At 43.0% G+C, this 23,892-nt stretch overlaps 2 protein-coding genes across 4 annotated transcripts; both read right to left on the reverse strand.

Annotated features, from left to right (window-relative positions):
- Window positions 1-3,975: 3,975 nt before the first annotated feature.
- On the reverse strand, window positions 3,976-18,056 carry raf1a (Raf-1 proto-oncogene, serine/threonine kinase a). Of its 3 annotated transcripts, XM_047331056.1 has the most exons (18): window positions 17,533-18,056; window positions 17,078-17,250; window positions 14,700-14,926; window positions 14,468-14,580; window positions 13,950-14,052; window positions 13,692-13,849; window positions 13,407-13,496; window positions 11,894-12,047; window positions 10,732-10,756; window positions 9,841-9,956; window positions 9,609-9,726; window positions 9,378-9,462; window positions 9,050-9,226; window positions 8,907-8,953; window positions 8,072-8,190; window positions 7,847-7,978; window positions 5,787-5,921; window positions 3,976-5,209 (listed from the first exon to the last, which is right to left on the reverse strand). In XM_047331056.1, exons 3-18 carry the CDS (start codon window positions 14,898-14,900, stop codon window positions 5,069-5,071), a joined length of 1,914 nt encoding a protein of 637 aa, XP_047187012.1. In that variant the 5' UTR covers window positions 14,901-14,926; window positions 17,078-17,250; window positions 17,533-18,056; the 3' UTR covers window positions 3,976-5,068. The 3 variants fall into 3 exon arrangements, with proteins under 3 accessions (XP_047187012.1, XP_035501062.1, XP_047187013.1); XM_035645169.2 differs by lacking the exon at window positions 17,078-17,250 and having other exon boundaries at window positions 17,533-18,055; XM_047331057.1 differs by lacking the exons at window positions 17,078-17,250; window positions 17,533-18,056 and adding an exon at window positions 10,929-11,048 and having other exon boundaries at window positions 14,700-14,915.
- Window positions 18,057-20,235: 2,179 nt separating this feature from the next.
- LOC118316363 (matrix metalloproteinase-19-like) lies at window positions 20,236-23,892 on the reverse strand. The gene is made up of 9 exons (XM_035644111.2): window positions 23,763-23,892; window positions 23,064-23,152; window positions 22,818-22,948; window positions 22,518-22,730; window positions 22,074-22,319; window positions 21,896-21,988; window positions 21,644-21,808; window positions 21,375-21,502; window positions 20,236-21,287 (listed from the first exon to the last, which is right to left on the reverse strand). Exons 1-9 carry the CDS (start codon window positions 23,877-23,879, stop codon window positions 21,048-21,050), a joined length of 1,422 nt encoding a protein of 473 aa, XP_035500004.2. The 5' UTR covers window positions 23,880-23,892; the 3' UTR covers window positions 20,236-21,047.

Here is a 23,892-nt window from a genome sequence, read left to right on the forward strand (position 1 = left end):
AGTCTGGATATTTCCCTTCTGTCACTGGCAATAAAGCTTAATTTGCAATATATGTCCTGTATGTTTGATGTTGTGTTAATGACACACAGATACACATTGAGTGCGGAGGCCGTATGCTATACATTAGTTATAGTGATTATCATCAGTAAATATTGTGTCCTACAGTGGTAATTTAGACAATAACTTTTACCGGGCGCCACACGGTAACAAATGACATGCATCTAGATTCATTAAAAAAAAAAAAAATGATTCAATTATACCGTAGCTCATAAAGTGCAGGAGATGAAAATGTGATTACCCTTTGGTTGACATATGCAAACCGAATCACCGACACGCTTCATATTACATTGTTGTTCCTGACACAGCCGATGTCATTTGTCACATTCGAAACAAAAGTTTATTTCATTTTTCAGATTTAATGTTTTATTATTCTTTTTTTTACGTTTCTGCAGCATTACGGAGAAGATTAAGAAAAACAGTTATGACCTCATGTGTTCGGTCTTACTATTCTATATTTATAACAGTTTTTAACGAGCACCTTTCTCGACACATCCTCTCTCGGAGAAAGCGCGGCGATGCACGACGAGGAGAGAATCATACTTTCGCATAAACAGTGTCGGGCTGCAGACGGAGGTGGAGAGAGCGAGTGTGACGGTTGGTCGCCAGCCAACTCGTCTGAGAGAAAAGTGTTAGAAAGAGCAAACGGATTTTCTTTTTTAAGAGTTACATTTGTTCATCTCAACAGCAAATTGTTTGGGGAAAACTCCCCGTATGACTTTAAGGAGCATTTGCGTCTCCTTCTCCCTCATTTAAAAATCTGGAATATATAAATATCCAAATACCGTTCATTTAAAAAGATTAAAGCTACAGGGTGTAATTTTTAGAAGAACTCATTCACAGAAATTGAACATATTGTGTTCATATATGTATAATCACGCTGCTTTATCGTCAACTTTGAATGAGTTAAAAATAGTAACATGAGGTGGACCCGACCTCTGTGTGTGTCTCCATGTTAACTACGTCATGTTGAATACAGTTGTCGCACAAAACGGTCCAGAATACGTCGCATTTGTGTTGAAATTTCAGACGCTGCCGGAAGAAATGGAATCACCAGATGCCGCCAGAAAATAAAACAAAAATTACACACTGGGGCTTTAACTACAAAAAAAACAACTTTAAAAAGATTGATCCCACCTCAGTGAAAAGTTTATTCTATTATTGGAGACTTGAGGTTTCCACATCACACATCAAACAGTGTGAAACTCAGATTGAAGGTGAGCACATATTACTTTCCGCACTCAGCAGCGGAGTGTGACACACACACACACACACACGCACGCACACACACACACACACACACACACCGCATGTCTGCAAGATCACATACGATGATGTAAACAGCATGCAAAAGAAAACACAATTATGAGTTAATGTTGTGCATTCTTCATTTTTCGTAATATATATAATATAAAACCGAAGCATTTAATCCAAGGACATGTTCAAAACAAGTCATTGTGTACAGGACGTGACGGTTGTTATTCGTGCGGCGAGGGGGCCGGTCTGACCATGACAAACTCACAGAGGTCTAATCACATCTGTTATTTGTGCCGGGAAAAGGTCACGGGTTATTACTGTGGGTCTATTTGTGCTGTTATAAATATCAGCATCATGTACTCACGTTCACCATGATGTGCTCTCGTGATGTTTTTCCCCTCATAACATGGACTCTGGCCTCCTCTGGCGGAGGAGAATGTAAAGATGACGCGTGATAGGCATGGGGATCTTTGGAGATAATGCAATGCACCTCATACATAACAAGACGTAACATAACTTGACACAAAACGACATACTGTTACATGACGTGACGTGACGTGACATGGTTCACTGCTTTAGCTGGTTTGACAAAGTGTAACACGATGATTCTTTAATAATCTGCTGAATCATTTTTTTTTATATATATTTCAATTTTCTAAGGAATCTTTTAGCCTATGACAAATTCCCACAGCCGAAGCTGTCTTGTTCGTTCCAACAAAAAGAAACATATTCAGTTTTACACAAATACGAGAAAATGCAGCAAATCATCTCACGTGAGAAGTTCGATCCAGAGAATATTCAGAATGTTTTTTTCCCACTTTTTCTGCATGAAAAATTAACTGAAACGATCAATCTGAGTAGCTCCTGGTCATATTCACATTCAAGAGTAAAATAACACCATGCAAAGATGCACCAGTGGAGCACACTGTATATGGACTGTACGTCTGTGTCCTTGTTGCCATCTGGTGGCAACGTTGAGACACGTCCTGTGTGACAGCGACATAATCATCTTGAATTGTACGATTGCTCCTCTTTTACTGCTGGAGAGTGAGAAAAAACCACTGACGTGCACAGTGAAGAGAAAGTGAAGTGTTCTTACCCCAAATATCATATTCATATCATATTTGCCACCTAGGCCAAGTACAAGAACAAGTATTTTTGACATTTTAAGTATATCTGGTCCATAATTATACTTTGTGTATGTCTTACTGAAATAAAGATTAAAACATATGTAAACCAAAGATGTGTTTCAACAGAAGGAGTAAAACATTTGGAATTCTTTTAGATGAGAAACTGAAAATGTGTCACACGCTACAAAGATTTAAATAAAATACCACAGAAAGAAAAGATGCTCAACAAGTATAAAAGTGTATGGCGGCGTGTATATGAATTGGAATGTATTTTGTTTTGTGTATTTTGTTTTAACTTCTGCAAGTTACATGAGTGTTAATATGTAATATTGTATGAGAATACAGAAACTAATAATAATGAAAATAATAGTACAAAATAATACATTTAATAAGATTGATAAGATCCTGAGGGACCTAAGAAAAACATTTAAATAAAATACCATGTAACTATGTGATCGAAATAAACTAAGCTAAACTTATTTGAATGTAGGACGGTTTAATTGTCGTGGAGTCATTTTTGTTTTCATCAGTGAAGGATCTGGTGGATCTCACACACACACACACACACACACACACACACACACACACACACACACACACACACACACACACACACACACACACACACACACACACACACACACACACACACACACACACACACACACACACACACACACGGCATGGAGGAACATTCACTAGATGGAGCTGTTGTAGCACCGTGTCGCTCCTCACAGTAGAAATAGAACAGATAGAAATCATAAGGCAAAACTTAATGAGTTCTAATAGAGAGAGACAACTAATGGTCGGCTGATGGTTTTTACTCTTGTTGCATTGCTCCACTTTGGATGATGATGATGATGATCAGGCCCATTTCACTCTGTGATGGGGCTTCTTCTTCAGACATGTGATTCAAATGCGATTAACTACTTTAAAAAGCTTCAATCATTTTTTTTATATATATATATATTTTTTGCCTTGAGCTCATTTCAAAGAGCCATAAAACTTCTTTCAAACAACACTAGTTCCTTCACATGTATTTAGGTCACACAGCAGATATTCCCCATATTTATACGATACATTCGCACGTGGCGCAGCGCCGGCAGCAACTGCTGTACTGTACACGTTGGATGTTTACACTAACACAAAATATACAAATGTCCTCTCTCTCTCTCTTTTTTTCCACCTCGTCCCTCCACTGGCTGCTGAGTGATGGTTGTTCCACTGGGTCTTCCCGGCGGCGACGCAGCAAACGGTGGCATCAGCCAACGGTGGAATCCCTCCCCTGGTTGTTTTGTCTGGATCCCCTGTGAGCTCGCACCACGTTGCTACTGCTACTGCAAACATTACACCCTGCCACAAAGTCTTGCGTGCGTGTGTGCGTGCGTGTGTGAGAGATGTTACTGTTAGTGAACAAGAGGCAGTATAATGTCATGTCAACTGCATCCACGTACAATTAACTTAAAGTGATATCATGCCATCAATGTTGTTCCCCCGAAAAATGTGACCGACACAATTTCTTCTGGCAAAAGAGATTTAACTTAAATTTTTATTAAAATATTGAATAGACAACTTTCTCACCGCGCTCACGATAAAACGTTTTTAAACCTCCTGAAAGAGACACGATAAAGAAAAGAAAAAAAAACAACATCTTTGTTTGCCCCCCCGAAAAATGATTTTTAAATATTTTAAGACGACCGGCAAAAGAAAAACAAAAAGTCCAGCTCACGATAAACCGACACGTGGAAGAAGGACGGACGAGAAACGTGTCGTACATTATCTGAAACCGCAGTGTTGAAACATAAAACGTTTTCCCATGGTCGCTCATGTTCGCTGTATAGTTCCTCCAGAAAGACCCCGCCCCGAAAAAATAAAGAGAAGTCAAAAAGAGAAGAAAAAAAACATCATGACAACAAAAACAAGAAAAAAGAAAAGAAAATACATTTCCCATATCTACTCCATCGTCATTTAAGACAACGAAACAAAAAAAACGCCTACTACTGTGCAACTAAAATGGACTAAATCGACAAACGCCTTTTTTGTTTGTGATAAGAGAGGAATCGAAGTTGTGCAGGAGCTTTCGTCCAGGCTTGGTTTTCCTCTTAAGGCAGGTTCAACTGTAATGGGGGTCGTCTTCATCAGAAACCCCCCGACAGACGGGCCGGGGGTGTGTGTGGTTGTGTGTGTGCTTCACATCATGTAACCCAAATTTTAAAAAAGACATCTGTCCTTTCTTTTTGAGCTTCCTTCAATGTCCATCCATCGCCATCTTAGGTAGGTGTAGGTGTGTGTGTGTGTGTGTGTGTGTGTGTAGGTGTGTGTGTGTATTTACAACATTTAACGAAACGCATCGCAAAACCACGGAGCCTCTGCGAACTTCTGAATGCGTGCAGCAGCGGTGAAGCGGTCTCACACCAAACATCTTCATGTGTCCGCCGCAATCCGTCGCCTCTTCCCCTTCTCGTCTTTACAGATTTCATCGATTAGCGAACAGTTTTATGATTGATTGCATGTACGGTACTTTTTTTTTTATTTTTTATTTTTTTAACGCGTATATTGGCGTATCTGCACGGAGAGTATTTGGTTTCTAAGTGGCGAAGGCCGGCCGGTGCCGCCGGTCGCCTCTAGAACTCGAGCAACCTCATGGACATCAGAGTGCAGGCGTTGATGTCCTCGGTGTGAGCGGCTCGGTGCAGGGACGGCTCGGAGGCACTGCGGTTTATCTTGGGCAGGGCGTGCTGGAGGAGCTCGATGGAGGACAGGATCTAAAGAACATAAATGCATCAATGAGAAGAATTGTTTTGTTTTTTTAAATGAGTTAAAACATTTTTCCTTCAGCTGAAATCCCTGCACAGTGAATTCCCCGTTCATTTACCCCATTGACGTTTAATCCGGAGCAAAAGAATAATTGGAAAACGGAAATTAGAAATTATTTTAAGATCGAAGGAAACTACTTGTCTCATAAGCCATTGCAAATGCATTTCCAACGACTTCCAATCGACTGTTTAGCTTCTTCTTGAATTTAACCTTCATCATCATCACTGTAGTGTTTATATTGTCAATAAGAGTCTTGTCATGTATAAAGCGATCGTAGCAGCGGGTTCCATGTCACTCGTGCTGCGTTCCATTACATCTCGGAACACGGAGCTCGGAATTCGGGGCTCGGTGAAGTTCCTCCGACCGCCTGGGCCGGACGTCCGACTCGAGGAGTTGCGCCCGAGTTGCAACCTCCGACTCTGAGGTCTGTAATTTTCCAGCCCTGAGGTATACGGGAACGACGGCCTCCGAGTACAATTGAACAGTTTCCGGAGAACCGGCATCACTGCGAGAGACGTAACTCACCTGCGGGAACAGCGGCCGCTCGTCCTTGGACTTCTTGATGGTGTCGGCCACCAGCCGTTTCATGGCCTTGGGGCAGTTCTTGTAGAGCTTACTGAGGTCCGGGGACAAGTATCCTCTGCCCACCATGAAGATGATCTGAGGAAGGACGAGTCACAGAGAAGCGATGAGACGGAGGGAGCGTAGACAGACTAATCTGGAGAGTTTAAAGTATCAAAGGGGCGGTAAGCGATTCTTTCGGATGTTTTTTTCAGCGCGCGCACGGAGGCGACAGCTAAAGGACGGAGAGGAAACATTCGCTGATTTTTACAAAACGTGTGTTGCTTCAGAATCGCTCACTGCCCCCTTAAGCCGAGTCGGTGCGACAGCAGGAGACAACCGGGTCAATCCTCCACCTCAGAGATGATTTATAAATATGGCCAGAGAGTCGGAGGTTGACGGGCGTTTATTTAAAAAAACACTGGAGCTATTGTAACGGCGCGAGAGCCTGATGCTGCACAGATAAAAGCCCGATAGTGGGACTCTTACGTGCCTGCCAGGTCAGCTGAGTACAAAGTCATTCTACAGTATTGAGGAGACCAGAGGTACAACAGCAGATCATAACAGAGCTTTATGGGCACATTTTGTACAGCAGCCCGATTAAAAACAGACAGTAAACTGAAGCGAATAAGGAGCCAGACGTGATCTAAACCAGGTCTTGTGGCCCCGTGTGAGAGAGGATGAACAGAAAAAAGAACCACTGACCACATATGTGCGTGTCCGTGCATGCACCCCCTCCTTTTTCTCTCACACATACAGGGTTGTGTTACGGGGTCTAAAATTAGGCCAGAGGCTCCAGGGCGTCCGCCTCTGTTCCACGGCGGGCCTCGGGCCAGCTCCACCAACCCCCTTCAGACAGCGAGCCAGTGTCTTTCCACCGCCTTCGCTCGGAGGGTTTGACACAGGGACCCAGGCGAGGACCGGGAGCTCAGACAAGTGTCTGACTGTTGGGTTACGGCTCGGTCTGACACAACCAAATCTAACAAGGTGGCAAAAACCTGTAAGGCTCAAAGTTTGTTCCCAAAAATTGTCATTATGGCCTCTTAAAGGGGCAGTAAGCGATTTTTTGAGGAAACTTGTGTCTCTCTCTCTGTTGTTGCTGTGAGTTTACTGCTCTGGCCGGGCCGGGAACCCACAGCCTGGGGTACGGGAGACCGACGCGCTTACCACGACGGCAAAACCCCTGAGTCGTAGCGGGGAGTGATGTTTACAAACTGCACACACAGAGCGGATCCTGATCGTCCTTCCTATCGTGTTTTCCCATCTACCAATCCTTGTCCGCAGTGGAAAATGTCATGAGGTCAAGGAATGGTGTAAAGGAGGATTCATAGGACATCAACAGCGCTGCGAAAAGAATCCGACTCCACTTTCACTAAACTTTGAGATTGCTTTTAGCAATGAAAAGTGCTCTAGAAATGACATTTATTATTATTATTATTATTATTATAAACTACGTCATCGTGGTGAAACTACACATTTCCTAAGATGGACTACAAAATGCGCGTCTTCGCCCCCATGTGTTCTTTTGAGCTGGTTGATTCATGCTAAACATGGACGACACGGTGAAAAATATAAATTTATTACCAAGGTTGGAACTGCAATAAAAACAGTAATATAGGCCACGAAACTGAAAGGGAAGGGTGTGACAGTGAGAATGTTTTTTGCTCTCGCTCCTGTCCACTGATATTTATCGTCTATTTCTCCGTTCCTTTTCGCCTAGGAAGGTTCCAGTGTACCCTTTGCTGAAGGAGATAGGAAAGGAAGCATCAAAGCACGTTTCCTAAGCATTTAGAGCATCCGAACAGCTGTTATCATGGCTGCCGACAAAATACTTCAATGTCAATTCGGTATTTAGGAAACTTCCTAAGAAAATTTGAAAAGTCTGCACCATATTTTATGTTTTCGATTTACAGAGCCTGGGCTGAGCAAAAAAAGTCGCTCACTGCCCCTTTAATAGTACTTGCATGAACCAGCATTATCCACAACAGTGCCTGTTCGACACGGAAACACAACGAGACTTTTACCTGATCTCTGTTGGCGATCATGGCGTACGGGAGTTCTCCCGTCATGAGCTCGTACAGAACGATTCCATAGGAATAGACGTCGGACTGGAAGCTGTAGGGATTGTTGTCCTGCATCCGGATGACCTCGGGAGCCTGTGGACGTGAAAGCACAAAGCACAAGGGATATCAATATTCATTTTGTGCCGTTTGTTTATTGTTTCTCGTTGCTGGTAGTGTGTTACCGACCATCCACAGAATGGATCCAGACGGCTGCTCCACCTGATGAGAGCCGCTCCACCTGGCCTTCACCGTAGCGAGGCCGAAGTCGCCGATTTTCACCGTAAGCCCTTCGTGTAAGAAGATGTCTGCGCTGCTGTCAAGGAAATGTCACAGCCAATGCCAAGTTCACAGGCTACACGATTTTAAGCGCCGGATATTCAGCTCGCCGACAAAGTGCTGGAGCGGCGTGAAATCTGCTCTCGATCGCTACGTGTGAAGTGGCAACGACGCGACGTGGCACAACAACACAACAACACTCTTCACCCATTTTCTCTGCCTTTTCCATGCGTCTGGAAAAGAAAAATCATCACGCAGACTATACGCGGGGCTTTTTAATCTGTCGTGTTGTGCGTTTTTAAATGCAACAGATGACGAGCGTAAACTCAAAGCACATATTAACACTTATGTTATTTCTCCCCGTCCGCAGAGCGTCCGCTCAAACTACTTCCTGTTTCTGACCTTTCAACATAAGTGTATCCCGCTATATATTGATCACAGTTTTTTTATTTTATTTTTGACGTCCATCGTGAAAGTGACGCTGCGTGTATCACATATTTTCCCGTGTCACGTCTCGTGTGTGTTTTCGTGACAAAATGTACTTTGGAGTCATTTCCCCCGGTTGAAGGATCGTGAAGTGTGTGAACCCCCCCGTCCGTCGCCGACGAGTCAGGTAGTGTGAACAGCACCGGCGACCGAGAGCCTCGCGATTACACGACAGCACGTGGTGTAGTGTGAACGGTACAGAGATCTTACGTCTTTGAAAACCGTGTACCGCCAAAAGACAGCTGACGAAAAAGGATACTGTTGGACTTCATGTCACGGTGAATGATGTTCTTTGCATGCAGGTAGCTGGAGAAAAAAAAAAGAAGGATAATAGATGCAATTTGATTACTTTATTACTCTTTTTTGTTGTTGTTGTTGACAATACTTTTTTGAAGGACTTACTCCATGCCCTGAGCCGTCTGCCTGGCGATGTCTATGAGCTGGATCATCTTCAAGTTGGTCTCCAGCACGTGGATGTGTTTGTAGAGGCTGCTGCCCTCGCACCACTGCGTCACGATGGCCAGGTTGTCCTTCGTCATGTAGCCCATGAACAACAGGATGTTGACATGTCGCGTTTTCCTGCGACGGAGGAAGCGAGAGAGGGCGAGGGGGGGGGGGAGAAGGAAAACACCGAAAAACAGTTTGCGTTGAAGATGGTATTCACGAAGAATTTTAACAATTTGCAACTGTCAAAAACACAAACGCCTGTATCCGTGTGCTGAGCTCTCACCTCAAGACGGCCACCTCATTCCTGAAAGCCTGCAACTGCTCCGGCGTGGGGTCGGTCACCTTTAATATCTTCACTGCCACATCACCTACAGTACGACAAAAAACACTTTTTACTGTAGCTACACGTGATCAATTATGCTTTCAAATTGTCACGGGGAAAGTTTTTGGGAGTGTGAAAGTGCGAGCGGTTCCACCAGAAAGTGCCCTGCCCCAATGTGAAGTGCATTCCTACCATGCCATTTCCCTTTGTATACAGTTCCAAAGGAGCCCGAGCCGATGCGGGAGTTCAGATACACCTCGCTGGCCTCGATCTCCCAGTAGTAGCTCGAGTCACGCTTGTCCCGAGGCCTCTGTCCCAACAGAAACCCCAGAAGATGACGTGACATTGATCATAAGACAATATTTTGCGGTTTCGATTGCACAAAATCGGGGTCTAGAAGCATTTAAGCAAAGATAGAACTTACAATTTTATTCTTCTCGTGTGTTTTGGGGGACGGGGCCCTCTCGCGCTGGGCAGGTGCAGGGGCTTTGGCTTGGGACTGGGACCAGCCGGTGGGGCTTTGGTTGGGGGAACTTCCTCCTTTAAATTAAAAAAAAAACATAGATTCAGGACTCATGGTTTTCCAAAGAAAGTCCTTTCGGGCTGCAACTAACGATTATTTTCATCATCGATTAATCTGTCGATTATTTTCTCGATTAATCGATTAGTTGTTTGGTTCATAAAATGGTGAATGGTGAAAAATGTTGATCGCGTTTCCCCAAAACCTTCAAGATGTTTTGTTTTGTCCACACACCAAAGATATTTAGTTTACTGTCACAGAGGAGCAAAGAAACAAAACAATATTCTAGAGCTGCAACTGTAAATCGGTTAGTAATCGACTACTAAATTATTCACCAACTATTTTTGATAATCGATTCAAGTCGTTTTTATGGAAAAATAATTCTCTGATTTCAGCTTCTTACATGTGAATATTTTCTGGTTTCTTTGCTCCTCTATGACAGTAAAATGAATAGCTTTGGTGTGTGGACAAAACAAAACATCATCTTGGATTTTGTGAAACACGATCAACATTTTTTTACCATTTTACGGACCAATCGAGAAAATAATCAACAGATTACTAGATTATGAAAATAATGGTTAGTTGCAGCCCTAAAATATTCACATTTAAGAAGCCGAAATCAGAGAATTTTGAAAACATTTTCATAAACACTACTTGAACCGAGTAATCGATTATCAAAATAGTTGGTGATTAATTATCGATGAACTGTTGCAGCTCTACTGTCCTTAACTAATTACTTCACAATAAAAAGGGGGAGATATGGGACAAGGTGGAACAAACACAGAAGCAACTCACCCGAGTCGTGATCACGCATCGCATCCTAGGAGGGGGCAAGAAAACAACACACACAACAAAGTTCCGTGAGCTCGTTCAAACAGTTGCGTCTGTCACTCATGGTTTCACTTCAACACTGAGATGTGAATGCAGATAGCCTGTATTGCAAGGCATCGTGCCACTCAAGACTGCACACACAAGACACTCTGCTCTCTAACCTTGTCTGGGTTCTCAGGTGAGGCCTCAACAAAAGACTGGGAGAAGTGCACAATACCTACTTTCCTCTTCAGCCAGAATCTGTGGCACCAGGAGCCGGGGGAGGCACTCAGGCATTCTAGCTACTCGCCCCCCGACAAGGTACAATACAACAGGGCCCAGTGAGGACAGGAGGGAAAAGGGACAGAGTAAAGGAAAGTGAGGAAGGAAGGAAGGAACAATGACAAGACTGATGCTCTGGACAGAAAATATATGGGAAATGTTCTAGTAGGTAAAAAGTAGCGACCTAATTGTGCAAGGACACTGGAAAAAAGGTGGAAAAAGGCAGAAACTAGAAGAGAACATGGCCTGTCACGATAACTTCTATTTGTTGCACGATATATCGTCCCAGAAATGATCGCGATAAACGATAAAACCTTCTTTTTCTTTTCATACTGAATCTTGTGAGCTCGCAGTTTGGTGCAAGTCCCACACAGTTTGTGTTGCTGCTGAGAGAAACTGTTATCCTAAGTTTAGTCTTTGCATTTAGGCCAATTTGAAGACACAGTGTCTTTTAGAAAAATACTAAGAAATCCATATTTTCTGATATTTCTTTGATCAAACCAGTGATTTATTAATCATACGACGAGAACTAGAAGCAGCGAGACTTTGCCGGACTGCTGTTGACTTTCACTCATATGTCAACAAACACGTAACACTGGCCGTAGTTCATATTCACGTATCGTACGATAAGTCGATAACGTAGTTATCGTCACAGGCCTACGCACATTTTAAAATCACAAAAAATAAGATGACATGGGGGGGGGGGGGGGGGTTACAAAAAACCACCTCAGCCACGTTCAGGTGGATTAGATACGAAACCAAATAAGGATGAGTTGAAATGAGATGTGCACAGGAGGGTAGGAGGTATTTCTGAGGAGCGTCTGCCTGAACCTACTGAGGAAACCCCGTTGTGGCGAGTAGTTACCTCAATCATGCTGCTGTCGACAGGCAGGGTAGTGCTAACCATGTGGACGTTGGGCGTGGAGGTGGAGCGCTGCCTCTGGGAGAGGCCGCCGCCCGTGGGTGGGTAGGGCGCGGTGTAGTTGAAGGCGTGAGGGGTGGAATATCGGTGGGCGGAGCTGTAACGGATCAAATATGGAGATTTAGATCGAAGCCGCTGCTTGGAAATTAGAGCACGCCGCTGACGTTTGACACAAAAACCGGCTGACCGCATTCTGTCACTTCTTTAAAAAACTGTGTGGGTGTGGTGATGGTGGTTGGTGCAGGAGCTTTCTGGTTTCATTTCTGTTATTTTATCTCACTTTCCCCATTTACGAATCATCTAGTATTGCTGTGCCTTCAAAGAAACTACTACCACACATGGAAAACCAATTTTAAACAAAAACGGTATATATTAAAAAAAAAAAACTAAACTAAACTGAAAAAGAGCAGAAGACGCAGTTAGGGGGTTTAGGGTTCTGTCTGCCAAGTTCAGTACGGCTCAGCTGAAGTGAACAAAGCTCATCCGCCAAATATGTTAATCTCCAAAACAATCCAAATATTGGTCTGACTTATGACGTTAACTTTTTTTTTTTTTTTTACAAGAACTTTTGATTTTAACAAGCTAAAAAATCATTTGGAAAAAAATCAGCTCTCCCTTTAACATTTAGTCGGGGATGTGCACCTCCTCTTCGTGGACCGGGACCTTTAACTGTGTGGCTGAACGAGGTACGTAAACAGAGATCACGTTGCATCACGCAGGAGAACATTCCGCCCTTTTGGCAACACGAAATGTTTCAAAAGAGCATTTGAGCAACGTGACGGTTTTGTTTTTTTTCGAGCGCTAATTTGGCAGCTCAGAGTGATTTATTTATTTATTAACTATTTTAAGAGCTCGTGAAACAAATGGCTCTTGTCACGCCTTCTCGTTACATCAGCCCCTCGGACTCGTAAGCCGCCCGCGTAAAGCCGAGGACGTCATTAAAAAACAGGATTTGATTCAATTGAGATTAAGGTTCTTGTAGAAATGAGAACACAACATACACTCCTCTACGGAACATTGGTCTGGCACTGCCATCCCTTCGCACAAGGCGACTTCCTCCCGACAGATAACATCATGGAAATCTAAACACTGTAAATGCATCTCTAATCCACTCTACAGTAAACTCATTCAACGCCTCAAATCCTTTATCCTGTAATCTACAAGACTTTAAAAAAAGGTGCATTTATTTTAAAGTAGTGTCTCATACTTCCTTCTTTGACCAGGGGTTGTTAAGTCACAATACCCGACTGTATTTTCACATTAATCTTTTTATTTCGTGTTGTGTACTGGACATGGCATGTTGTCACAATCGTGTCATATTCGTACCACGAATGTGGGGGGAAGAAAAAGAGGTTTGCTCTTGAGCACAACACGAATCATCAGCTGTATGTATATGAATGTATCTGATGTTAATTTTTTTTAAAAACAATAGAAAACAGCATGCATGTCGCGTCACCTTGGAAACCGTGTTAAGGACTCTCTCATTCGCCGTGATGTCAGCGGAGGCAGTGACGGGGCACCGCTCTCACCGGGTGTCGGACACAACCTGAAAACAGAGAGAAACAGAGAGAGTAAGTAAGTAGTAATATAGAGTACATAATAATATAGCAATATATATTTTATATATATAATATAAATTATATATCAAATAAAAGCTTACACAAACATAAGTTATTGTTATAGAATGTACTGGCCTCTTAACGTTATGTTTTTTTTTGATTTCAACCTGAAAGACACTTACAGCAGTTGCCTGATGTTGCTCCAGTCCACACACATCGTGGGCACTTTGGTGCTACAGTGTTCGTGGAACTTGTAGCCGCATGTTTGACAACGGAAACCGTTCAAGAGAAACTTCTGGCAGATGTCGCAGAAGGCCAGCTTCAGATATGTTTTCCGAACCTGGATGGATGTGATGAGAAAAAATATATATGTTTTGCGTGTGTTTCTTTAGCAAGCGGACTCTTTCGCAATTAGCACGCTTATATTTCCAGATACTCACAAAATTATGTGTCGTCAAAGGAACGTGATCTAAAACCTCCACCAGCAGCTCTTCCCCGATCAGAGAGGTGGAGTCGGTGTTCCAATCCATCCGTAGTTTCTTACTGTTAATAAAAAAAAACAGACACATTTTACATCACTAAGTGATATCAAAGCAGACAAAAGGACTGAAGCAGGAAGGAATGTGACCAGTGCAAAGCCTGATCTTATTTCAAATTAGGGGTCGGCCGATTATCAGCGTCGGGACACACACACACACACACACACACACACACACACACACACACACACACACACACACACACACACACACACACACACACACACACACACACACACACACACACACACACACACACACACACACACACACACACACACACACACAGTAGAGATCCTCCATTCATGACACAATGACAGGACGTCTGACGACAGTGACGGAGGGAGGATTAATTAGGTAATTGGCTATCGCGTCACGCGAATATTTGATAGCGACAATACTGAAGCGACTGAGCTCACCTCCTCTGTCCTGGATGAAGCCTGAAGACGGCACAGCACTGCGGCTGCAGACCTCGCACCTTTAACGCTTTAATCAGGCAGTTGTGCAGAGTCATGCCCGGTCGCACATTTACCTGAGGAGGAACGACAACAAATAAAACATGAAACCTGCATCTCTCTCCTGCCGCCAGGACGTAAAAGCAGCTCTGTGTCTACTGGAAGACTTGAAGAAAAAAATAAAACTTCCGCCCACCACAGTGCGTTGCTGGTTGGGGAGGTAGACTCTGATAGTGCTGCTCGCCTTGGAGTCGGGCATCTTGCTGTCATCCGAGGAGCGTCGCTGGCAGGAGAAGCCCTGCACCGAGGTCGGCGAGAGGCACGGGCCCTCGAACGCCGAGTCCTTCATCCCGAAGCCGTTGCTCAGAGTCTTCCACGCTCCCTGGAGGTGCTCCATTAGTACGGCCAAGTGCTCTCAGTGGTCTGCGAAAGCAACACACATACACTAACAGTATTAGTGCTCAGCAAGCTTGAAAGCACACATCAACAATTGACTTCTTAATTAATATTACATTAGCTCCCTCTCTTCTTTGTGAGGGTACTGTTGTTGTTGGTGGTGGTGGCGTGCAGACTCTGCATCATCAACGTGTAAACCAGATTTAACGTAAATGTTTTTCAACATCGAAATAACTAATTGAGTCCGATCTGCCGCCAATCTGCTCCGAGTAAGTGTTTAAATGGATTCATCTGAAATCTATCTTTGGAGAATCAAACACTGTATGTCCTGTGTTTTTCACTGACCAAACAGCTGTGTGTGTGTGGGGGGGGGGGGTGGACGGAGCAGAACGACGATGGATTCATCGGGGACCTATTAGAAGTATAACCTCCAAAGTTATTGAAGTAACGAGAACACGGATGGGCTCATGTAACTAGTATGTTTAATACCACATGTGAAGGGTTCCCTTCTCTTCCATGTGAAAAGCAGCAGCAGCAGCCACTTGGAGACAAACTTGAGCTGCAACAGTTTATCGATTACTAATCCACACGTGAATTATTCACAGACTATTTTCATCAAATCGATTCAAGTAGTTTTCATTGAGAGAAAAAAAGTCAAAATTCTCTGATTTCAGCTTCATAAATGTGAATATGTTCTGGTTTCTTTGCTCCTCTGCGACAGTGAACTGAATATCTTTGGTGTGTGGACAAAACAAAACATCATCTTGGTGGTTTTGGGAAACACGGTCGTCATTTTTCTCCATTTTACGGACCAGACAACTAATCGATTAATCGTCAAAATGATCGGCAGATGAATCGATAGTGAAAACAATGGTTAGTTGCAGCGCTGAGACAAACTAATCCACTCAGACGAAAGGAATCTGAGGCCAGAGGTCAGTCGAGTTATCTACAGAAGACTTGAAGCTCAGCAGCTTTTATAACTTTCACAAAAGTTAATAAAATGAATAACAAAATCCCCGTACAATAACAAAATAGAGGAAAATAAATACTAAAAACTTTAGTTGTTACAACTCAAGCTGGACCGTCACAAGTCATCAGGGCTGCAGCTGACCATTATTTTCATTATCGATCAATCTGATGATTATTTTCTCGATTAATCGATCAGTTGTTTGGTCCATAAAAAGGTGATGAATGTCGATCGTGTTTCCCCAAAACCACCAAGATGATGTTTTGTTTTGTCCACACACCAAAGATATTCAGTTTACTGTCACAGAGGAGCAAAGAAAACAGGGAATATTCACATTTAAGAAGATGAAATCAGAGAATTTTGACTTGAACCAATTAATCGATGTTCAAAATAGTTGGCGATTAATTTAGTCGTCGATCACTAATCGATTAACTGTTGCAGCGCTACACTATGTGCTCACACACACACACACATTGTGCATGCATGCTAACACTGCAGAGACGATCTCTACAGTTGATGATTCGCTGTCACAGCACGAACACACGTCAAGTGAACTCTCTCTCTCTGTGTGTGTGTGTGTGTGTGTGTGTGTGTGTGTGTGTGTGTGTGTGTGTGTGTGTGTGTGTGTGTGTGTGTGTGTGCGTGTGTGTGTGTGTGTGTGTGTGGAACAGAAAAGAAAAGAAAGCAGGAACGAGTAACTCTTCCACGGTTCACACACACACACACACACACACACACACACACACACACACACACACACACACACACACACACACACACACACACACACAGTGAAGCATCAACACAAGCATAACTCACATTTGGTCATGACACACACACGTAGAGACAGAGAAAGACACATACATACACTCACGCACGCACACACAGACACACACGCACAGACACACACACACGCAGACACACACACACACACACACACTCAGACACGCACGCACACACACACACACACACACACACAAAGACACACAAAGACACACGCACACACACGCACGCACGCACACTGACAGACAGACAGACACACACACACACACACACACAAAGACACACACTCTCACACACACACACACACACACAGTTGGTAGGTGAGATCAATGTCAGCAGGTTGGACGATGTTAGCTTGTTTACTCGCTGAACTTTGGACACGTTCACGTTTCAACCAAACTTTTTTCTTTTCTTTTCTTTTCCCTCACTGAAACAACAAATGGAGCCGAGACGTGAACAAAGTGTCGAAGCTGTCGTGAGGACGCTGCGTCGAGGCCTGACTCCTCCTGCCGCTGCTGGTGGGTTCACGTCCGACTGCGAGCGTCCGCCTGTAGGCCCCTGCTGAGGCGTTCAACGGCCACTGCGCCGCTCGGGCTTTTCTCTTCACAAATACACACACACACACACGCGCACACACACACACACACACACACACACACACACACACACACACACACACACACACCTCCATTAACACTTCATGCGGTTCTTCTTGTCGTCGTGTGGCTCTTCCGGGGGGAGAGAGAACCGCGAGTGAAACAGCTGTAAAGTTCGCAGTTTTGTACACAGACACACACGCGCGCGCGCGCGCAGTCACGGAACAAAAAAAAAGAGAGAAGAAGAAGAAGCACGAGCAGCGACGCTAACAGCAGTCAACACTCACCAAGAGAAGTCGGGAAAGTTGCGCTCCGCCATAACTTCAGGGAAAAGTGGCGTCGGTGACATCATCATATCTGAAGCGCGTTCAAAGAAACGAGGAAAAAGTGGAACTCGCTAGAGAGGGAGAGAGAGAGAAATTGAACTCGCTAAATAATGTCGAATCGGGTCAACTGTAGTTTTAAAAAACCCGTCAGGCGCAAGAGATCGAGGTGGGTCTTTTTGTTTTTTTCAACGAGCCGCCGAAAATGATATTAGGAACAGTTTCTGATCTCCGGAACAAGAAGAATCCGTCGGACCCTCGAAGTGACACGACGAGGAGGGATGTTTTTCCCGTGAGGCTCTTTCAAAATAAAAGCTCCACACGCTGCTGCTCCCGCGGTGTCCCGGCGGTGTTTCTACCCGAGCCTGCACGTCGTTCAGGGGGAGGAGGTAGAGGAGGTGGTGCAGGAGGAGAACGGGTTCAAGTCTTTTTAAGAAGAGAAGTCGGCTCGAGTCGCCAGAGACTGAAACACGAGTTCCAACAGTCACAACAAGAGGCCGCGCACTGCGCAAACTACCGCGCACGGCTGATCCCTCCCACTGCGCACTGCGCCGCCTCTGGTTGGTCGGATCTTCAGTGTATGATGACGTGCATGGTTGGGTCCGATTACTTTTTGAAATTTAATCAATTACTGATTACAAATGACACGGCAATTTTTTTCACCCTACATTACTATTTCATGAAAATTATTTATTTGTGTGGTCCTTATTCTCGATATATATTTTTTGCAATCGTATATTTTTACAGTTGTTTGTATATATATGTATATTTTGTAAGGTGTGTTGTGTGATTATTGCTGCTTGGATCAATAAAGTTTCTATCTATCTGTCTCTCTTTCTATCTATCTATCTGTATATCTATCTATCTATTTATTTATCTATCTATCTATCTGTATATCTATCTATCTATTTATTTATCTATCTATCTGTCTATCTATCCATCTGTCTCCCTGTCTATCTATTTTTTGTCTATCTATCTGTCTGTCTGTCTATCTGTCTATCTATCTTTCTTTCTATCTATGTATATGTCTGTTTATCTATCTATCTATCTATCTATATGTCTGTCTATCTATCTGTCTATCTATCTATCTATCTATCTACTCCATTGGATGGCAAAAGTAATGATATCTAATCTGAATACTTTTGGATTACTTAAAAAAAATTAAACTTTGAAAAAATAATATTACCTTATACCAAAAAATATGGACGAAACCACAACATTTTGAGTTCCATGAATTAAAATCTTAAAAACAGTTTGAACATCAAAAACATTCTCAACGCAAATAAAATTTAAAAAATTTGCATTTTCAGCATGTACAAAAACAACAAAAACCATAGAAAATAAAATAAAACAACAACAAAACTGGCAACCTAAGAGGAGTAATGTACACAGTAATATACTGTTGAGTAATGTACACAGTAATACATTATATAATATATAAACATAAGTGTATGTGTACTGAATACATTATTAGAAACCTCATTTGAGTTGTCAACAGCATCTTTTGAAAAGCGGTTTGGAGTCAAATAAATCATCCATGGTTTAATCCAAGTGCGCCACCGTGTGGAGACACGGAGACAGTGCAACACTGAAGCATCATAATTTTGTTGCAGCCTCCATGACATTCATGAGAGCGATATTTAAGATTTTATAAATAATTTAAAAAAGACAGAAAAGATTCGACTTCGAGTAAGATCTGAGAGACGTGCATCATTCTCTCACTCACCATGTGTTCACCACCATCTCTGCAGCATCCCAGTCCGGGGCCGGGTTCCCCGAGGGCCCCCAAGGGCCCCAGAGGTCCCCTGATCACACTCGGTCCTCACACTCCTCCTGAGAATAAACCAGCCTCAGAAAGAACCCGGGTGATGTGTCCCGGTGGCCTCAGTTGTCATCGTTTCCATAAAGTCATAACTGACAATTTCACATAGAAATCTGCCTCATAAATCCACATTACATCATCGGTCAATGTGCGTTCTGTCCCCTTTTAGGCTTTTACTTAAAAAAAAGGTCTTAACAGTTTCTGCCAGATTTTTTTTTCTTATTTTTTATTTTAAACGAAAATTATTTTTTTTAAATACTCCGGTTTCGTTTTTTGTTGTTGTTGTTGTTTTTTAACAAATACATGTTTTTATTTGTCCGTATTGGTTTGACCAATGAGGAAGAATCCTCAACTGTGACACGGAAGCAAAAGTAAAAGTTTCAAAATAAAAGCCCAGATGATAACGGTATAGTAGAATAAATCGTCAAAAAACTAACAAACAAACAAACAGAAATTTATGAAAACTTTACTGCCGAGATATGGTAAGTGTTACTGTGCAAATATGTAAAAGGCAAAAGCCAACAGGATAAAATGGTAACAGTAGAATACACAATATATAAATATGTAAATTATTACATAAAAAAATGAATCCATGCATATGCAGCACAAACAAATGCCTTACATGTTGCTGTTTTTTTGTGTCATTTAGACATAAACATAGACATTAACTAATTAATTAATGTGGGAATAGCCAGTGACTCGAACACGGGTGAGTACAGATGTCCTTTATTTTGATTAATATCATATATATACAATTATATAATTCACAGGGCTCCCGTGTGCATTTAGTGCCATATAGGAGCCAGTTTATAAATATAAGAAAATAGAGAAATATATTATTGGAAAGTAAAATATAATAAGTTGAAAAAAGTATTTCGTTGTGGAAGATATTCTGATCATTAAGTTATGTATTATTATGAGTAAAATAAAAATAATAATAATAAATAATACAATAAAAAGTCGAGTGGCCTCTGTTAGTGTAATAAAATTATATTATTGGATGAGTATTAGTAACACATTTGGATATAACCAGTGGTTGTGGAGCTCATTTTAAAAACTTAATTTAATGTGGGGTGTTTTAATCTGCACCAATACAACCTTCATAATCATAAGTTTAAAATGTCAAATATTGATCCCTGAAGCAACTAGTAATTATCAATCTGTCAAAATATGCATAGTTGAGTGTAGAAATTATTGATCTCTACTTCTAAGACATTAAAGCCTCAACAAATTATTTTTTTAAAGAACTGCAAAGCCTAAAAATAGAACAAAACAGAATATCATAAAACATCCATATTCACAACAATGTAGACACAGTGAGTTTCGATGGCTCTTAACCAAACAATATAATGGATATGGTGTTAAACATCAATATTCTGTTTTTTTTTTATTATTGATAGATTTTTTTTGTATCTTATTGAATCAAACAGCACAAAGTCTCAATTGAAATATGAAGATCCTAAATAAGCATCTCATTATGCAAACATGATTTTTGTCCAAAAAATGAAAAAAAATACTCTTGTTCCTCACACAAGGGATTCATACAGTACATGTTCAGAGCATTTTGTCGGGCCCCAGATAAATAAGCATCTCTCACTGTGTTTATACTGAATCACTGCGCAGGTTTGTGCCGAAGCCTCTGGCGGCCTCTGGCGGCTCAGTCGTCACACTGCATCCAGTGTGTGGCGGTGTCCAGGGGAGAGGCCTTCTCCACCGTGTGGTGGTTTTGGTTTACGCGCCAGTGCCGAGCACCTTTGAACACGTAGATGTGTCCGTTCGTCCACGCGACTGCAGCGTCGCTGTCGCTCGGTGCCCCGTGGAAGAGTTGCCCGATGGGTTTGGGGTACGAGCCGAAGTCTGTCGGACCAATTTCATCCCACTGCCAGTATCCTGATCCCTAACATCAGAGGCAAATTAGTTTGTTTTTTTACAGAAACTGGCTATCGAACGAAAGAGAAGCGACATTTTATTTTTAAGCACTTACTTTGAAAAACAGCAGTTTTTTGTTCTTCTTGAAGTACAGGGCCGAGTCGACGTTCGCAGGGATGTTGACCAAGCGTCTGGGGAAGCCCAGGTCAAGTTTGAAGCCCGTGTATCTCCATACTTTGTCGTCTGAGAAGGAAAAGTGTTCCGTAGCAACCGCAATCACAGCTTCGTGAGCTTTCTAAAAATGTTTAAATCCGGCCTGCGTGATAAATCGTGGCCCCTGGGGGTCACGGTTAGACATTTTTGGAGACTATGAAATGAATCCACCTTTCAGGAAATAGGACTTGCCAGTCCGCTGAGAGTGAACAGCTGCACCGAGGCTCCCTGGAAGCTCCTTCCACAGCGCAGAGATCGTGACGGGAGAGCTGTGGCCGGAGTTGGACACCGTCCACACGTACCGACCGCTGAAAACATACGTCTTATGCAAAGGACCTGTAGAGCAGGAGAAATATATATCTGTAGATACAGTTCACTGATGGTGCAAATTAATGAAAAAAAAATATCTAGGACTCCCCATACCCAACATTACTGCATCCAATGTGGCCTTGCACGGATCTCCTCCTGGCACCGGCTGACTTGGATTTCTGGGTGGAGGAATATTCTCTGGCTTTCCTGGAACAGGGGGACAACAACACTGCACCACTTACAATCCAATGCGCGGACATATCACAGCAGAGTGCCGGTTCTCCGGCGTTACCATATAAAGCCTGGATCCCTCGTACGTCGTCCGCATGCAGCTTGAAGTCCGAGCGGTATCCGTTGTACACGGGCCCCATGACCGCGCCGTAGCGCTGCGAGTGGCCCAGGCCGAGGGCGTGGCCGATCTCATGGGCGGCGACGATCCTCAGGTTGAAGCCGGCGCTCTTCCCTTCGGTCCACAGCTCGTCGCCGTCAAAGTGGACGATGCCCGACTCGGGGGCGTCGGCGTGGGCTAGAACGTGGCCTTGGGATGAAGCGAGAACTCAAACACTAGAACGGATCATTTACACCTGGCATTGTGGAGGCATCCAGGGAGTGTCAGACGGATCAGTGTGAACATATTAGGGGTTTAGGGTTAGGGTTGGGTTAACGTCATGTTTAGGGTTAGGATTAGGATCAGGGTCGGGGTTTGGATCAGGGGGTTAGGGTTGATCGCTCCTACCTCGTCCATCAAAGGGAACTGGACACGTCTTCTCCTTCCTGTGAAAGGATATCCTGATGTCCGCTCTCCCCTGCTGCAGCTCCCTGAACCGCAAAGGCGACGCGTCACTCCAGTACTTAAACGCACTCTGGACGGCCAAGCGGGTCTTTGCCTGACCCAAGTCCGGCGTGTAGTTGTAGATGCGGTAGGTCAGCGTCTTCTTACGCCAGTAACCTGTTCAATTAGGGGAAACACTTCAGAGTCACACTCTGCATATTCAATACGAAGACATATGTATCACGGAACCCGGCGGCCACTCGCCCATGACCCGATATTTGAGAGACTTGTCGTTGAAGGAGTCCTGGAGACCACATCTGGGTCTGTTGATCATTGCCAGTGTGGCTGAATCTAGTTTTCCTGATACTTGCAGGTTTGTGGCTTTCTGAAAGATTCTGACAAAGACCAAAGACATTTTAAAATGTGTACAGAATAAAACATAATTTTAAGCAACAGACTTGTGGCAAAGCTAAAAACATTTGGAGGCGTGATTGTATTTGGAATAGTCACCTCGTCGCCTCAGCTATTGCCTCAGGTGGATGGTGTTGGCCTGTACTGTCCAGTGGGATGTGCAGGTAGCCGTAGTTCTTCAGATACGCCTGAGGAGAGAGCAGTCGTCGGTAGTGGAAGATATTCTGATCATTAGGTTATGTATTCATGACTATTAGCAAAAAAAAGTACTCATTAAACCCAATGCAGTGTCCTCTGTCAGTGTTATAAAAGTATATTATTGGATGACGAGTAAGGCAGATATGCAGTGTTTAAATGTTGTAATTGGTCGTGGAGCTAATTTAACAATTTAATATAATGTTAGGTGCATTAATCTGCAACAATACAACCATGATCATAAATTTTACATGTCAAATCTTAATCTCTAAAGAAACTAACAACTTGAAGAGGCTACAATTGGACCAAAAGCACGACCTGAAGAAAAACATACTAATTTCTGCAAAGAAAAATAATATGAACTTTATTATTTACAATATAGGTTTGATGTTGCTTAACACCAGAAAACCCAGGAATCCTCTTTGATTATCATAGTTTATGTCATAACGAGGTTTTAGAAGTAGAAACCCACTTCCTGTGTAATAGGAGAAATTAAAACTATAGGATGAAAACTCCAGCTGTTTTTCAAGTGACTATGACAAACCTCTTCAACTCTTTTTATTTTGACTGTAATATTTATTCATGTCTCCAGTTGTTTCTCACCACCGCTTCTGTAAGTTCTCCTCTGCTCGGGGCAACAGAGGAAACTGGCGCCATCAGAACAAGAAGCACCATTAACTCCGGTCCACGTCCCATCTTCCGGTTTGGGTCTTTTTCCATCAGCAGACAAAAA

This window comes from Scophthalmus maximus, chromosome 3 (genome assembly GCF_022379125.1).
Source record: "Scophthalmus maximus strain ysfricsl-2021 chromosome 3, ASM2237912v1, whole genome shotgun sequence".
Classification (NCBI taxonomy): Eukaryota; Metazoa; Chordata; class Actinopteri; order Pleuronectiformes; family Scophthalmidae; genus Scophthalmus; species Scophthalmus maximus.

Coding starts and splice junctions, on each gene's coding strand:
- raf1a (XM_047331057.1), bottom strand. CDS start 14,900: ATGGAGCACCTCCAGGGAGCGTGGAAGACTCTGAGCAACGGCTTCGGG. Junction 9,463..9,608: donor ATACAAAGGGAAATGGCATG/GTAGGAATGCAC, acceptor GTCGTACTGTAG/GTGATGTGGCAGTGAAGATA. Junction 9,227..9,377: donor AATGAGGTGGCCGTCTTGAG/GTGAGAGCTCAG, acceptor CCTCCGTCGCAG/GAAAACGCGACATGTCAACA.
- LOC118316363 (XM_035644111.2), bottom strand. CDS start 23,879: ATGGAAAAAGACCCAAACCGGAAGATGGGACGTGGACCGGAGTTAATG. Junction 22,731..22,817: donor TCTCAAATATCGGGTCATGG/GCGAGTGGCCGC, acceptor CTAATTGAACAG/GTTACTGGCGTAAGAAGACG. Junction 21,288..21,374: donor AAAAACTGCTGTTTTTCAAA/GTAAGTGCTTAA, acceptor CTCTGATGTTAG/GGATCAGGATACTGGCAGTG.